Here is a 17,722-nt window from a genome sequence, read left to right as displayed (position 1 = left end):
AATACCTGCAAATATCTATCTTCCTCAAAAAATAGAAATAAAAATCTGAGACAAATTAAATTAAAACCGAAATATCTTACTAAACGGGACAAAGGGCGGGGCCGGGGAGAGAGTGGAGACCCATTACCGTCCTTAAATAGCACCAGCATACTATCTTATTCAACCCTTCCCTCCCCACGGCCAAAAAGAAAAAGCCTTTCCTACTTCCGCCGGACTCTGCATCCGTCAAGTTCTAATTGGAATAATGGAGGGGGAGGAGGGAGCAAGTGGCCGTGGATAGAGAGACGACCATATTGGTTTAGAAAGCGCGATCACAAAGCACAACCGTCAAGCTCTGGCCGCAGCAGCAGTGCCGTCTGGATTCCATGGAGCTGTGAGAACTGCCAAGGAGCAAAGATTGATTGCCGTCATCAGAGGCAGCAGCAGATTCTTTAGGATTCTCATCAAGAGGGGAATAGAAGCTCGCTCACTATAAGGGAAGCCAGAGGTATGGCGCAATGAAGCTCGTTCGCCGTCTTCAGAATCGGAATCAGCAGCAGAACCTCCGACAGCGCAAGCGGTGCAGCTTAATTGGGATGGCGGAGGAGACGATCGTGAAGATCAGCGAGTTAACACGGATCTCTGAGGACTAGATCGAGAGTAGACTAAGGATCCGTTTCCTTCGGCGAAAAAAAAGGGAAAAAATAACCTCTCCTTTCCAATAGCGTCAACCTGCAACCATGGCTGCCTGCACTTGGAAGTTATGCCTGCAACCACACCTTTCCGACACTACCTAATGTCAAGTTACAGTTATACCCCATATATCATCAATTTCCACAAATAACCTTGTGATAAAAAATTTGTGTTTACTGCACTAAATATTATTAACATGTAAATTACCCTTCACTCATGCCACATGTTAAGCTATTATGGGTTGGCCAAAATCTAGCCACCTATAGCCATAAATTTGGCCAATAGAGACTTGACTTTGATACGGTATCTACAAATATTTGTCTAACTTAAAAAAAAAATTAAAAAATAATATTTAATTTTAAAAATATAAAAATAAATAATTATTGAATATTTAAAACCTACCATAACAAATAAGTTAAGCAAAAATTAGACATCATATTATAGACACTATAAAATTCACCATATTTCTAAACACAACCCAAACAAAAACACCTTAGGACGTGTTATCCCACACCATAATGACTCCGAAATTTGAGGAAACTCATAATGACCGTGGAGTAAACCCCTTCTACTGTCGAAGTGAGTATTTTACCAAATACACACCATCAGTGTTATACTTCCAAAATAACTTATCACTATTAAGCAATATCTTTAAAAGTGTTTGTTATTCCTCACACTCACTCCTATTGGAGGTTCCAAAACCAAAAAAGCCATCCAGAAAACCACTCTACACGGCTCCAAGTCTCCAACCCTTTCGATTTCAGATCATGCAAGGATGAGATGACTTGTTGCATAAGGCTTCATTCGCGATCGACTAATCTTCCCGGTGTTTTTTATGTAACAAGTTGCTAATCCCCTTTGTCTATAGTGAACGGGACTAAATGATTAATGTGACGACAAAAGTATAACTCGAGAAAGGTAAAAGGGAAAAAGAATCAGAAGCAAGACGACAATTATGTAACGTAACTTGGCAAAGTAACAACAGTTGTAATTCTTCAATGTTATCTTCACAATAGTCGATTACAATTAGCGAAACTTATAAATGAACAAATTAGGCGATTATTTCAAGGACATTTGTTGTCTCGGCATTATGAATATAGGACGAAATTATTGATGTGAGCAACAAATTATAACTGAGAAAGGCACCAGCCTCCAGCATTTCTTACCTTCCAAAATTATTTTTAAAAAATACCTCTCCAGAAACAAAGGGGGAAAAAGACACTAAGAAAAAAAAAAAAAACTAAAATTATGTAACTTTCCAAAGTAACAAGCTGAAATTCTTGAAGGTTATATTTACCCCATTGCCTTCTTTCCTGCTCGTCTAATAATTAGATATGTACATGGTGTTGAGTTGAACTCGGTCTTGTATGTACACAAACCTATCTCATCTTCCCAGCTTGTGGCTTTACTCACAAAGAACAATCACACATGAGCGTGCGTATTTCATCTCACAATGCCACCATTGGGTAAAAAAACATTCATTACCGATTCCAAGATCTCAAGTATGGCTTTCCCATTTGATCATTCTGATGTGGCAAGCTCATCCATGCCATATCATCAGGTACCAGGCCACTACTAGGTGCCTCGCGTCCACTGAAGTATTCTAGCGGATGAGAAGCCTGTGGAGCAACAGCATTGATCCTGGAGGTATCAGTATCTACTACTCCATAAGGTCTTTGTGCTAGAAAGTCATCAGTGTTTCGGAACGAATCATAAGAGCTACGCGGATGTAATTGGTTACACTGTGATAGAATACTAAATAAGCTCTGATCAGAGTTTGTTGCAGTGCCAAGACTGTGACTTGAAATGCTGCTGCCATCAGATCCATCGAGCAGTATTGGAGGTCCAATCCGGCATATTTACAGCGGCCAATGAATCTTGCCCGGGAACTAACCGAGCTTGCCTGGGGACTAAGTACCTTCCTCCATTGGAATAAATATTCTGTGGCATGCTTTCTGATGTGTAAACCTCATTAGCTCTCCTCTGCCCCTGGTCCAAAGACAGTGATGTCTGCAAAGGGTCCTTAAAATGGCTAGATAATTGGCTATCCCCCATTATAACATTGTTCGAAGCCTGGAAGTTCATTTCGGATCCTTTTTGCTCGTGATGATAGGATATCACACCATCTCCCTTGAGGAAAGATTGAAGTAAGTCACTTCGACCCTGGCTTTGGTAAGAACTGAAGGTTTGATCATGTAACTGTCTGTGTAACAATTCTTTACCGGTCTCTTCCTGATGTAACCCAGCTTCAAGGTCAATCAAACAAGCTCGTTCTTCATTCTCTCTAGGATTCGCCAATGATAATCCATGGGTTGTGTACTCATGGGTCCCAGCAGTATCAAAGAATGGATGTGGCATTTCAACTGCTTGCCATACATCACTGCTAGAATTGAAAGGGCGTCCTTCATCAATAGAAACATCCCGCGTGTTCTTATCCCCTGGATAATCTATTTTATTTTGTGATGCATTGCCCAATGTTGGGGAAATTAAATTCTTTTCTAACTTCATACTCATTGAGTTGAACTCGTCAATCCTACCACCATAAGTGTCATGTGGGGATTGGTTCTCTGGGGTCCTTGCAACAGAAACTTCATCTTTCAGGCTAGACTTATCATTTTGAACTTCATCCTCTGCCAGTTCCTGAAGCTCATTCTCCAAGCTCACATCATCCTCATCATGACCTTGAATCTTTCTACCCGCTGTATTATCATCACCTGAATCCTGAAGCCCACTGCTTGATTTCATCTCATCCTCATTCATATCCTGATGCCCACCCCCTGATGTCACGTTATCCTCATCCTTATCCGGAAGCTCACCACTTGATGTCGTGTTTTCTTCATCCTGATCTTGAAGATCTTCCCCGGAGCTCATGTTAGTCTCATCCTTATCCTGAAGCTCGCTGGCTGGGCTAAAACTGTCCTCTTCCTGAAGTATAAATGATAAATGGAAATGAAGGCATTACCAAAAATAAATGCTGGTAATAAGATATTCAAAGCATTTGAGAAGTTTATAGAAGACGAGCAATCTTGCTCATAGGAAATATGAATTCAGAAAAGGAACCACTATAACAGACCTCTCCGAGTGGATTAGATTTTTCCTTCACCTCCACCAGCAACGAATTTATCACTGCGTGTCTCTGTCTGTGTCTCTCCATCCAATTTGCGTATGCTGCAGGAAGGGCTTTTTTCACCAACTCTAACCTATGGAAATAAAACAGAGTCTGCTAAGAAATACAGATGAAATTTTCAAAAAGATTAATAAAATCATATGTTGAAATGATAACTACCAAAAAATAAAGCGCTCAAATCTCACTAACCAATGCTCATGCAACTTATTCTGTTCTTCTTTGACAAAAACTTCATATGGTTGCACATGAATGTTATCAAGGTTGCCCAAAACACGGTTAAGGGTCTTAGACTGAATGATTCTACCAGACTGCTTCATACTCTTAACAAGTTCATGCTGCTGCTTACTAATCTGAAGCACAGAAGAAACATAAATTAACCTATAAGAATATTAAAAACATTCATAATTAAAATTTAAAATTTTCCTTGGTCTCCTCATCTTGAAGGAAAAAGACTCAGGCAAGTTAAAAAACTCTTTATTGTAAAGAACTCTTAGCAAGTTACCGGAAGAAGTAAATAAAGAAAAGGTTAATAATTATATTTATAACAAAGGCTAGGAGATCCTAAACATTATAGCATGTTCCCTTGGAATAAATACTTCATAAGGAAACAAGTACACCAATAATGTCAGTCAAAATATAACCTAAGAACCCATAAGAAATGAAAATAATACACGTAACTGGAAACAAATTTTGGCTTTCCCTCTAATTACTGACACGAGTGAACCAACTGACCATTCTACCAGGACTTCTCTCCCTGCCATCACAGTATATCTCAGAAACAAGGTAGGATGGTCTAACCTTGATACACGACATGTATTTGTCACCGTCACTGGAGTGAATATTGCGCTTGGACAGTTTGTCCCCTTTCTTAAGCCTCTCTCCAACATTATGCACATCATCAGATGAAACCATCAAATTCGTAGATTTACCTTTCATGCTGCCTATTTCCCGCACCCTGCTGAAATTTCCAAACAATTATATATGCATTATTAAAAAAACAAGTATTGAGAAATTAAGACAAAAATAGGGAGTAAATAGTCAAATTAGTCCTTGAAAGATCACTTGTTCTCCAAATTGGTCCTCAAAGGATCTTTTTAATCAAATTCGTCCTTCAAAGATTTAAAAATTAGTCATGTTAGTCCTTCTGTCACTTCCATTGCTAATGACGTCAAAATTTGCTAATATGGTACATTAAGTGACATCACAACACACACCTAGTAGTTCTAATTGGCAGCTAACATGATAAGTTCAAGAAATTAGATCAAATCAACCCCAAATTAAGGGATTCTAATGCCTCAAGTTCTCCCCTCAATTAGATTTTGATTTGATCTAATTTTATAGACTTATTATGTTAATAGTCAATTACGACTCTTAGTTGTGTGTTGTGGTGTCACTTAATGTGCCAAATTAACAAATTTTGACACCATCAACAAAGAAAGTGACGGAAGGACCAATATGATGAACTTAAAAACTTTGAAGGATGAATTTGATTAAAAAAAATCTTTCGGGGGACCAATTTGGAGAACAAATGATTTTTTAGAGACAAATTTGACCATTTACTCCAAAAATAGGACAGAAACATAGCAAAGCATCTAGCAGGAGACTTAAATCTAAACAATGCGAACAAAAGCATACAATTATGGCAAAGAAAAATAAACAAGCCAGAAGAGTAATGTGCCCAAAATGATATCAATATAACTTTAGCATACTAAGATTCTTCCATAATAATGTTGCATACTAACATGCTTGTCATAGACAGTCATCAAATTAAAGTAAGAACTTCTTATAATAACAACTGACAACAGTCACCAAATTCAAGATTTTCACAGCATCTCAACAGTATGAGCAAATATCGGAAGCAACCTGGACATCACCTACCAACATCTAGTTCATTCAAAAGCAACCAATGGGGAAGGAGGGGATTATATATATGGCAAAGCAAATCATAGGGTATACAAGCATTGTACAAGAGCCACACAACATTTATACAAAGGTTAGCATTTGCCATGCTACAAAAAACTACGACTAGCAACCAATAAACATTGTGTCAATACAAATGAGCATCTCATAAGAAAATAAATTTTTTATGATTGTTCAATAAGCAGGGGAGAGTGCCAAAAGGAGCAACCACCAATGAAGAAGTTAACAATCATTCAAAACAAGACAACAATCATAAAAACCATGATAGTGCCATCAGCAACTATGTGTATTAGTTAAGAATTCATAGATTTATTAAGCAAACATTCTAGTAGATCTATTAATTAAGCAGTCTTGGGTACATAATTCATAGATTTCTTTATCACATTATCTCAGCTTTACAAACTGTTCAAAAGATGGCAAATTAATCAACTTTGTAAACAATTATCATAAATGTTGCAGGCCAACCCTATGTGAACAAACCATCCAAATTCACAAGTTACCTTCTTTGGAGTTTTTCATCCCTTTTCACTGAGAAAATTTGATTGTCACAACTAAATTCCTTCTCCTCTGCATCCCAGGAACACGACTCAGATGTAACTGTAAAATTTCCATCATGATCATAGACTTTCAAGTCATTCACATTTGAGGACACTCTTTTATCTACATTCTTTGACCTGCATAGTACAACGAAAATGGGAATGACATCAATAAAGTCTGAAATTCAAATAAAGAAGGTTCCCCATAACAACAAAGCTCAATATTCAACATGAATTCTCTCCAAGTATTATACATATGTATATAGGGTAAGATGACATTTCAGATTATCTCTCCATAAACCAAAAATCATGTGAGCAATTTTTAGGATATCTTCCAGTTATTTTCTCCCCTGCTTCTACAGCAATGAGCAGCTTTTTCTTACTGAAGTACTACTGAACCACTAATGCAAGCATTGGAAGCAGCAAAGAGTAAAAAGGCATGCTTCTACTATATGTCCTGTCTGACTTTGTGTGTGCAGGTGTGTTGCGAACAAATAAAATGGATAGAAAGTCTTGCAAGCATCAACCTCCACATCTTCTGCACAATATCCTTTTCTGGATCTTTGCAGCTTTGCCATCTTTCCTTCAACTTAACAAGAAATCCTATCATACTGAAAAAGAACAGTGTCAATACTGGATTAAGTGCCATGCCAAAAAGACACAATCACACAAGCTGATGAACAGTGGATATCTATGGATGACTTACTCATTATGATAATTATGCAACTGTGAATAGTATGCCCTCTTCTCAGACTTCAGATGCCGCTCCTGATCAACAATTACATCAGGATGAAGATCACCTGAACAAAGTGAAGCACCCCTGCAAATATATATTTATAAGCTACTTGTGACTTTGAAGAGAAGATTTTCATAAAAAGTAACAACAACTAAGCCTTTCCCACCTCCCAGGGATGGCGTGATGGGACAGAACTTTATGGGTCAAGTGACACCATGGTGTCCTGTCATACGTTCAAGATTCTACAATCTTTTCCACAATAAATGCTACCACAACTTTCTCTAAAGTACATTCATTTCCAATTCTACCTAGTCCAATGTGAGAGTCACACAATGTGACACCCTCATCTTTGACCATTTAGCTTATTTTCAAGTAGGATTTTCACCATCCAAGATTCAATCCCATGCTGCTCTTATAGCAGTTCAGTAAAAATCTTCCTTAAGCTTTAGTTGTATTTTCTTTGTACACAACAACTAGTTTAATTTCACAAAGGATCAGCAAACCAAGGGAAGAAAGGTATTCCATGTTTAACAATAGGACAATAGTAAAACGCAAAAGGATCATGCTGAAAGATAATCAGAAGCTATATTAGACAGGCATATAAGTGGTATTGTAAGGAACCACACAATAAAACAGAAAGAATACGTATGGTGTATTATTTACTCACAGTACGCTGGGGTCTCAGCTCTACTGCTTGAGAAGAAAACATATTAGAATTAGCAAAGTAGAAGGGAGAAATGAGACACTGTAGCCACCTCACTCTCCTAGCCAATTCCTACCTTGCCTGTGTACAGGTTTTCCTCATAACATATTCTACTGCCAAACTGGGAGTCTCTCATTCCTCACTCCCTGAAACAAGTTAGTTAGGCTCTAAGGTCCCACTCAATCCTGCCCTATTCTGATTTTGAGTAAACCCCAAACTTCCCCTGAATTTCTTACACTTACAAACTTGTAGCCCATTGAGGAATTTGTTTCTAATCCTAACAGGTAGTCAGATAATTAGATAAAACAAAGTAAAATGTGAAAAATAGAAACTACGAATGATGATCAAAGCAAACTTCCACCAAACAAGACACCTTCAAGTAACGAAAAATAGATGTGTGTGTCTAATGCAACAAAAGGCTAATTCAAGAAAACTGGTCAAGCATGCTGCAAGAATAGTTAAACCTAGACTGAATTAAAAAAGTTCAACACAACTTAATTTATACTAAATATATAATATATAATTGGTAAAGCTGGTGAACTCAACCCAACAACTAATATCAGGCCGTCATCTAGACTCAACAATATATCAACAACAAATATCCAATCAATCGTTCAAAATGGAAAATAATCAAAATATAACATGTAGTATAATATAATCTGCAAGATTAGATGTAAATGCTACAAACAGCAGACCATGTCTCTAAAGAGCTAAAGAAAGAAATATTAAGAAATTAGAAGCGATATTACCATTTCAAGAAGGGGTTTCCAAAGTGAATGTTATTCCCAGCAAGTAATTCTTCCACAACTTGATGTGGCTCCAAGCCATGAGGAAGAAAATGCACAAGAAGGTTTCTCTCATTTTCTGAAAGATGGTTCTTCCAAACCTGCAAATTTCCAAAATTGTAACAAAAGATTATTTAATAATTTAATTACTAGAAAAAAAATTAAGGTTAATTTAGCTGATACAAATCGAAACTGAGTGCAACAGTATATTACCTTATATGAAAGCACTTCCTTTAAATTATCCAGGTCAAAGAATTCTTTAGGTATGGTCAACACATCTGCCAGGACATTGTGATCATTGGATACAAAATTGAAAAATGGTTTCATTTGTCTCCAGGTGATGCCAATCTGTTCCTGTTTGGCAACAACCCTTTTCTGACTACTGTCCCACTCAACAGTGATGTGAGATTTCATCCTTAAGTCATGTTGCATCAATCCCAAATTTTTTCTCTTAGCCCTTTGTTGCTCTCTGGAACCATAACTGACAATGCTTGCACCATTTAACCGTTTTCTCCTCTGATCAGCAGCCATGGTTACAAAGGAATATGATTCAAAAAAACACTATACCGGTATTGAGCAAAACACCACCTTGTTCGCACTCAATAAACATATTTCATTCTAAGTTATCTGGCAATCACCAATAGAAGATGAAATCAATTATATCACCATTTTCCATGAGCGATCTACAATTTCCATAAAAGAATAGTTATTTTCTACACACAAAATGAAACTTTAATTAATAAAACTACTAGTAAAAAGTAAAATCAAGTCAATCACTCCCCTACTTAAAAAAGTAGCAGCAATTTTGATATGCAAAATTGCCATTTAATTTCTACAATTATTGCATTTTCAGCAATTTCGGTATGCAAAATTACCATTTAAGTTCTACAATTATTGCATAAATACAACAACAGCAAAGTTCAGGAGAAAAGATTTTAATTGAACACCATAATTTTAAAAAAGCATAAACCTTGTAATTTAGATTAATTCTATGTGGCAGAAGCTTTGAACCAGCATAGAATAGAACAAAAACTTAATAGTATCATTTAAACACCAGAGCTCATATCACATCATACATCAAAAGGAAAGAGGTTATTCACAATGAGTATACAATTCAATCAAATAAAACACATACTTATATTTGTACCAGGTTAGTTGGTCCCAAAATTTTACCACTAATGCTGACATAAAAAAAGGTTTCAATGTATCATAAGTTATGAGCTCAATAAAACAGATTTTCAAAGAACAAATATTCACATAATCAAAGAAACACAACTGTGATAGAGAAACTATCCACAATGTAATGGATGCAAATTTCTTTTTAGAGTCCAGATTATCTATAACTACACCATCACAAGCATCATAATTATGCAAAATGATCAAGCGTTTCCCAGTAAAACTGCAGTGCAGCTTCGCCAATAACAATCAAGTTGACAACAACAACTAGCTTTTCCATCTTAAACCAGATAAGCCACATGTAACACAGAGAAATACAGTTTTTAGTTAGTTGGAACACCCCATAATTCGAAAAGATAACAACATTATATTCTCAAAAGAACAATACGAATATTCTTGGATACCCGAGCAAAACTAAATTACCATCCAAACATTAAAATCAACCACAGATGCAAATCCATTGTTTTTGCTCTCAACCCTTATGCTCCCCACAAACAAAACCCATAAAGAAAATTTTTAAAAAAGAAAATCACTAAAAGGAAAACATAAAAGAATTCGCAAAATATTATCTACGGATTACATGTCGAACTCCAAAAATTCGGGTGAAATCGCGTTCAAGCTATCACCTTTCAAATTCAGAGCAGCAAAACCCTAAAAGTATTTAAAAGGAAGAAGCAGCAGCTCATAAAATAAATTACAAGTTACTTTCTCGGCGACAGACCCAGTAAAAGAAGAAGAGCCACTTTATTTGCAGTAAATCCAAGTTAAATAAAAAAAGAAATAAATACTGCGAGAAGGATTGGAAGTTTACCCTGCACCGAAGACTGCGATAACCTAAGAGAAGGAGAGAGAACAAGAGGGCTCCGGGTGCTGGACCTAGTTCAAGTATTTAAGTGGTTCTGATTCAATTGGATCTGGACCTAAAACCTTTAAGGTCCGAAAAACTCTAGAAGTAACTTTTTTTTACTTTTGACTTATGAAAAATAGTAGTATTAATATTTGGTGCAATTTTTAAAATCAAATTGCAATTTTTTAAGAAGCTATTTAAGAGCTTATAGAGAAGTTAAAAAAAATGACTTCTCTCATAATACTTCTACTTTTCATCACATTTCTATGACTAAAACCCCAAAGTGATCCCTGAGATTGGGCGAGTTACCCATAATCGTCCTTGACTTTTAAAATTCCTTAATGGTATCCCTCACATTCAGCTCCGGGACCCATAGTCGTCCTGCGACCCTTTCCGGCGCATAGTCAGCAAACGGAGTAATGATTTGGCACCTCCCATGCCATGCTGGAGCCAGCAACGGCTAGCTGACGTGGCAAATCTTAATTTTTTACCCAATGTGGTCCTGGTCCCATTAAAACCCTAGAAAGTAAGAATGATGCAGTATCTCTTCTTCCCTTCTCCTCCGTCCCATAATTGTGGTCCACCATAATTGTTGTTCCGATGGCCTAGGGCCTCTCGAGGTGGAGACGCTGTTCTGGAAGGCGACCGTTGACAAGCCGTTCTCGGTGGAGTATGTGAACGACATGCCGGGCTTGGCGTTCAGCCGGAAATGCAGGGAGGAGTGTGCGGCGGCGCTAGCGGAGTCAGCGTGGAATATGAGGGAGATTTCGAGGGCGAATGGTTCGTTGTTGAGGTTCATGAAGGAGGAGATACATGGTGTTACTTCTCCAATGGTGTATTTGGCTATGTTGTTTAGCTGGTTCGCTTGGCATGTTGAGGACCATGACCTCCATAGCTTGAATTACCTTCACATGGGTTCTAGGAAGACCTGATATGGCGTGCCAAGAGATGCAGCCATGGCGTTCGAAGATGTTGTTAGGGTTCATGGATATGGCTCTGAGATTAATCCTCTTGGTGAGTTTTCTTCACTTTTTGCAGGGGATAACAGAGTGTTTGTGTTTTTGGATTTTGGATTTCAATTTGCATTGTTACTATCCCCAACTCCCAAATTTTAGCTCCAAGTATGCAATTTGAGCTTCGAGCTTCCAATGGATTTCAATTTGCATTGTTACTGTTGAGTTAAGAAATTAACTAAATTAATTAGTGATGACAAAAATTATTTTTGGGAAAATAAATAATTAGTGTTAATTAATTATAATTGCATATTACTAATTATTTATAAAACTGCTGCAGGCCAAAATCTGATTTACAGCCCAAATTTGAATGGAAAATAAAACAAGGCAAATGGGCTGAATGGTAAGTGTGAATAAAGGCAAGCCCAAGTCATTCATTTCAAACAAAATTCATCAAAGAAGCATAGCAAGGCACCAACGGGCTGAAGTAGAGAAGAACCCGATCCAAGCCCGAAATTGTTTTTCAATTTCCCACCATCTTGCTCCAACCAAAGCAACGTTCCTCTCCTCTTTAATCAAGTCAAATCAAGACTTTAGAAAAAAGTAAGAAAGAGAAAGAGAAGAAAAGCTTCCTCCATAAGCCAGTAACCAAAGAAGCAAGAAAGAGAAAAACTAAGCTTGAAGCACAGAAGCTAAAGCAGAAAATCTAATCCAAATCAAGCTTAGGTTAAAGGTAATCCATCTCATCTTACATGCATCAGATCTTCATCCCTTCTTCCCAACTCTCTGCACTATCCGAAAATGACATTCAAGGAAAAGTTGATCTCTGTTCTTCACTGCTACAAATCCACGGTCATAAGAGATTCTTGGGGACCAAGTTGCATCTCTATGGTTCAGATTTGGTTGACCATTGGAAGAAAATTTCGGTTACTCTTATATGGCTTTTGGTCAAGTTGGAGAAGTCAGAAGCAAAGTTTCCATTGTGAGGTTTAATGGAAAAAGTGAGACAGTGGGTTGGTGAAGCTCAAGGCTCAAGGTGTTGACCTTGGAAGAAGAACTCAGCCACATGCAAGGAGATAAAAGAAGATTGTTGTTCATTCAGAATGCAAAGAGAGAAAACCAGTGAATAGAGGTTTTGTTCTGAGAGAGCTCTTTGAAGAAGTTCAACTAACTGGACAGTGTACCCTAATCAAAGGTGCATTCCGCCAGTATGAAGAACTAAATCAGAGGCTTGCTAGTCTGGTTTTTCGCATAGCACAGAGGTTGTTGATGAAGTCAATCTCCTTCATGTTTTACTGATTGTAATGTACTTTTCTACGTTTATCTTTCTGTAATTTCTTGTGAGAAAAGGCATAGTGAGAAAGTTCAAGTAAAAGCCATGAGTGGAAAAAGGCTGAGTGAAACACTTGAGAGAAAAGCCTAGAGTTATTTTCAGATTTCTTTAGGTGTGTTTATGTCTTGTATCTTGTACCTGTGAGGTATTCCTTTCTTAGTTGGATTAGCACTAAGAGTGAATAGTTAGGTATTAGCATAGCCAATGTCAAGTTAGGTTAGAACTTGAGTGTGAAAGGATTGGGTCAATCCTGAGTTATTGGTGTATGTAATACTGTTAACTATAGTGAAATTCTTCCATAGTTGTGGAGGAGACTGGATGTAGGTTGCATAGCACAAGGCAACCGAACCAGGATACATGCTGGTGTTAGCTTTTCTCTTCTCTGCTGTGTTCTGTTTTCTGATATTCATGAGACAAAAATAAATTGTCTCATAAATTTTCGCTGCTAAGTTAAAACAGAATCAGAATTGCAAATCTGTTTTGAAAGGGTAACAACAGCAACTAAAAGGAAGGCATAGATTCAACCCCCCCTTCTCTAAGCCTACCACAACCTTCAATTGGTATCAGGAGCTAAGGTCTCAAGAATCAAGCTTAACCGCTTGGAGCAAAGATCCAATGGTGAACAATCTGGGCACAACCACAATTGCCTACACCCTCACTGAAGGCCAGTCAAACAACCGGCCACCTTTCTTTAACGGAAAGAACTATTCCTACTGGAAAGAAAGGATAAGGATCTTCATCCAATCCATTGACTACAACTTATGGAAGATCGTTGTGAGTGGTCCCAAGATCCCAACAAAAACAAGTGTTGATGGAGTGGTAACTCCGAAAGAAGAAGCTGAATGGAATGAAGATGACAAGAAGAAGATAGAGCTGAACGCTAAAGCAATCAACCTTCTTCACTGTGCTATCAGCTTTGAAGAGTACCGGAAGGTGTCTAGATGCAAGACAGCCAAAGAAATCTGGGAAAAACTCCAGGTTACACACGAAGGTACTAAACAAGTCAAAGAAACGAGGATTGATATGCTGCGAAAAGAGTATGAGATGTTTAGCATGAAGGATGGAGAAAGCATTGATGAATGATGAAGCATTTGAGAGATTCTCAATCATAATCAACAACCTTGATGCTATGGGTACAAACTATGCAGAACAAACCTTGGTGAGAAAACTCCTTAGAAGCCTCACAAAATAGTGGGAAAACACTGCCACTGTCCTAACCGAGAGTAACAACATAAGTCCCATAACCTATGATGAGCTGAGAGGAAAACTCCTTGCCTATGAAGCCACACACACAAACACAGACTCAAAGAAAAAGGGAATAGCCCTCAAGTCACAAATAGAACCAAAAGAGAGTGAGTCTAGTGATGATATTTCAGATGACGAACTTTTGTTTTTTGCTAGGAGATTTAGAAGGATGATGAAAAGCAAGGGCAAATACAAGGGTTCAAGTTCAAAGGAGCAAAAGATGGACTTGAGCAAGGTGACATGCCATCATTGCAAGGAGGCTGGACACTTCAAGTCAAACTGTCCAAAGCTCAAAAAGGAGGACAAAGGCAAGAGGGAAAGGAAGAGAGTACTCATGGCAGCTTGGGAGGATCTTGAGAATGACTCAAATAAAGAAGAAGAATCTGAAGGAGATGACAAAGACTGCTTCATGGCTGGAAACAACAATCTTGATGAGGTAAACTACTATGATTTAACCAATGAGGACTTGCATGCTATTATTGATGATCTTACTTTAAACACATCAAAACTGATTGATAAATACAATGAGTGCAGATCTGAAAGAGATGTGTTAAGAGCTGAAAATGATTTTTTAAAAGAAAAAGTGAAGGAAACTGAATGTACTTTAGACATCATTGAAGAAAACAGATTTCTAAAATCTGAACTTGAAAAATTAAAAGGAAAGCACATTGTGGATCCTTCTCATGAGTTAATTGCTAAAAATAAAAGATTAAATGATATGATTAAAAGGCTGAATGGTGACTTAGCAAAATTTGCTCAAGGTTCTAGCAACTTGGACAAATTACTTGCAAGTCAAAGACCATTGTTTGAAAAATCTGGTTTAGGCTACATAGCCAAGGAAGATGTAGTTTCTAACACTTCCTCTATAAAATTTGTGGCCTCTTCATCAAATACCAAATCCATACCAAACAAATCAGGTATCGGATATGTTTCAACATGTGAAGAAAAATCTGATGAAGAATACACAATTGAAACTGAGCCTTCACCAAAAACTGAACCGAGTTCAAACCGGCCAGGTTTGGGTTATATTTCGAAAAATGAGGCTGCTTTCAAGAAACCAACTTTTTACAACAAAACCTCATTTTCGAAAGGCAAAAATATTCAAAAAAATCTGGTGAAAATGCTTTTGCAAAGAGGAATAACTTTATTAAAAATCAGTTTGTCAAAAGAAATGCATCTCCTCCAAGAACCAGAAAATTTCAAAGCTTTAATCATTTCAAGCAATATAACTCACATCAGTTTCAGCAACACACCCCAGAAAATTATTGTGTTAATTGCAAGAAATTTGGTCACTCATATGCACAATGCTTCATTGAAAAGAGAGTTGTAGGAAACAAAGTCTACAATGTTGTTTGTGATTTCAATGCACTTGTGCAACCAAGATAGATTAACTTCAAATGATCCAAATTAATTTGGATACCTAAGGCTACTTGAAACTCATCATGCAGATTTGCCTAGCATCTAAGAACAAAAAGGACATGTGGTACATGGATAGTGGATGTTCAAGGCACATGACTGGAAGGTCAACCTACTTCATCAAACTAAATAAGTATGATGGAGGTTTTGTGACCTTTGGAGATGATGGTAAAGGTAAAATCATTGCTGTTGGAAAAGTAGGTAATGAGCAATCTACTTTCATTGATGATGTGCTTTTGGTTTGTGGTTTAAAGCACAATCTTTTGAGTATAAGTCAGCTGTGCGATTTAGGATATTTAGTTGTTTTCAAAAAGCTTGAATGCTGTGTTGTTAATGAAAAAATAAATGAAGTGATGTTTGTTGCCAAGCGCTTCAATAATATGTATGGACTTACTCTTGATGAACTAAAGAATCAAAATGTAGCTTGTCTTCACTCTAAAGAATCTGAAAAGTGGTTATGGCACAAGAGATTGGGCCATGCAAGTATGTTTCAAATAAACAAACTTGTAAAGAAAGAATTAGTAAGAGGTCTTTCTTTGATAAAGTTTGACAAAGACATCACTTGTGATGCTTGCCAAATGGGAAAACAAACAAAAAGTTCTTTTAAACCAAAGGAAGACATCTCTACTAAAAGACCACTTGAGTTGCTACACATTGATTTATTTGGTCCAACAAGAACTCAAACCCTAGGTGGTAAACATTATGGTTTAGTAATTGTGGATGACTATACTAGGTTTGGTTGGGTTTTATTTCTTACACACAAAAATGAAGCCTTTTCGGCCTTTGAACCTTTTTGCAAGAAAATTCAAAATGAAAAGGATTTGAAAATCTCTTCTATAAGAAGCGATCATGGAACTGAATTTAAAAATAATTTATTTGAATCCTTTTGTGAGGAATTTGGAATATCTCACAACTTCTCTTGTCCAAGAACACCACAACAAAATGGTGTTGTGGAAAGAAGAAATAGAAGCATACAAGAGATGACAAGAGCCATGCTTTGTGAGAGTAATGTTCCAAAATTCCTTTGGGCTGAAGCGGTTAACACAGCTTGCCACATTTTAAATAGAACAATCATAAGAAAATTTTTGAAGAAAACCCCTTATGAACTTTGGAAAGGCTACCCACCAAACTTAGATTACTTGCACATCTTTGGATGCAAATGTTTTGTTTTAAATAACAAAGAAAATTTGGGAAAATTTGATCCAAAGGCTTATGAGTGTTTGTTTGTAGGATATTCCACAACTAGTAAAGCATATAGGGTTTATCATCAAGATGCTAGGATTATTGAGGAATCCATACATGTTACATTTTGTGATACTAACTTGGTACAAAGCTTTTTGGAAGAATGTGATGCAAGAAATCAAGCTCAAAAGGAAGGTGAAGCTGCTCAAAATCAAGAAAAAGAGAGTTCTGGACAAGCTGAATCAGAAACTGCTAATACTGAGAATTCAAGAGACAATTCCATTTTGTCTCATGAATCTGAAGGAAATCCTGCAGTCAGCAGCGTTCAGAATCCCTTGGTGAATGAATCTGCCTCCAAGTCCACCAGACCTCGTGAATGGAGATTCTTGAAGAATTATCCTGAGGAATTTGTCATTGGAGACGTCTCTCATGGAGTGCAAACAAGGTCTTCCACTAGAAAGGCAAATGAAGGATCAAACATTGCCATTCTCTCACAAATAGAGCCTCAAAACGTCAAGGAAGCACTTAGTGACCCTTCTTGGGTTAAAGCTATGGAGGATGAGCTTCTTGAGTTTGAAAAGAACCAAGTATAGACTTTGGTTCCAAGGCCAAGTGGAAAGAAAGTGACCGGCACCAAGTGGATTTTTCGGAACAAGTTGGGAGAAGATGGTAGCATTGCAAGAAACAAGGCAAGGCTAGTGGCTCAAGGATATGACCAAGAAGAAGGAATAGACTTTGATGAATCTTTTGCCCCTGTTGCCCGAATGGAGGCCATAAGACTTCTCTTAGCTTATGCTGCATTTTGTGGTTTTAAATTATACCAAATGGATGTGAAATGTGCATTTTTGAATGGAGTGATAGATAGAGAAGTGTATGTGGAGCAGCCTCCTGGTTTTGAAAATAAAGAGCATTTTGATCATGTTTTCAAACTATCTAAAGCTCTCTATGGTTTAAGACAAGCTCCTAGAGCTTGGTATGAGAGACTTAGCTCTTTTCTTTTGAAAAATGGTTTTCAAAGAGGCACCACTGACAACTCTATTCATCAAGAACTCTAATGATTCTTTTATTCTAGTCCAAATATATGTTGATGA

At 37.3% G+C, this 17,722-nt stretch overlaps 1 protein-coding gene across 6 annotated transcripts; it reads right to left on the bottom strand.

Moving 5' to 3' along the window:
* On the bottom strand, nucleotides 1,640–10,517 carry LOC107643870. 6 transcript variants are annotated; one of them, XM_021124295.1, is made up of 10 exons: nucleotides 10,467–10,517; nucleotides 8,693–9,162; nucleotides 8,444–8,580; nucleotides 6,962–7,075; nucleotides 6,783–6,866; nucleotides 6,220–6,393; nucleotides 4,598–4,757; nucleotides 3,959–4,149; nucleotides 3,746–3,872; nucleotides 1,640–3,597 (listed from the first exon to the last, which is right to left on the bottom strand). In XM_021124295.1, exons 2-10 carry the CDS (start codon nucleotides 9,008–9,010, stop codon nucleotides 2,491–2,493), a joined length of 2,412 nt encoding a protein of 803 aa, XP_020979954.1. In that variant the 5' UTR covers nucleotides 9,011–9,162; nucleotides 10,467–10,517; the 3' UTR covers nucleotides 1,640–2,490. The 6 variants fall into 6 exon arrangements, with proteins under 6 accessions (XP_020979954.1, XP_016203103.2, XP_020979958.1 ...); XM_016347617.2 differs by having other exon boundaries at nucleotides 3,989–4,149; XM_021124299.1 differs by having other exon boundaries at nucleotides 4,598–4,754.

Source organism: Arachis ipaensis, chromosome B05 (genome assembly GCF_000816755.2).
Source record: "Arachis ipaensis cultivar K30076 chromosome B05, Araip1.1, whole genome shotgun sequence".
NCBI lineage: Eukaryota > Viridiplantae > Streptophyta > Magnoliopsida > Fabales > Fabaceae > Arachis > Arachis ipaensis.
Note: the sequence above shows the minus strand (reverse complement) of the source record. Positions and strands in the feature narration are given on the sequence as shown.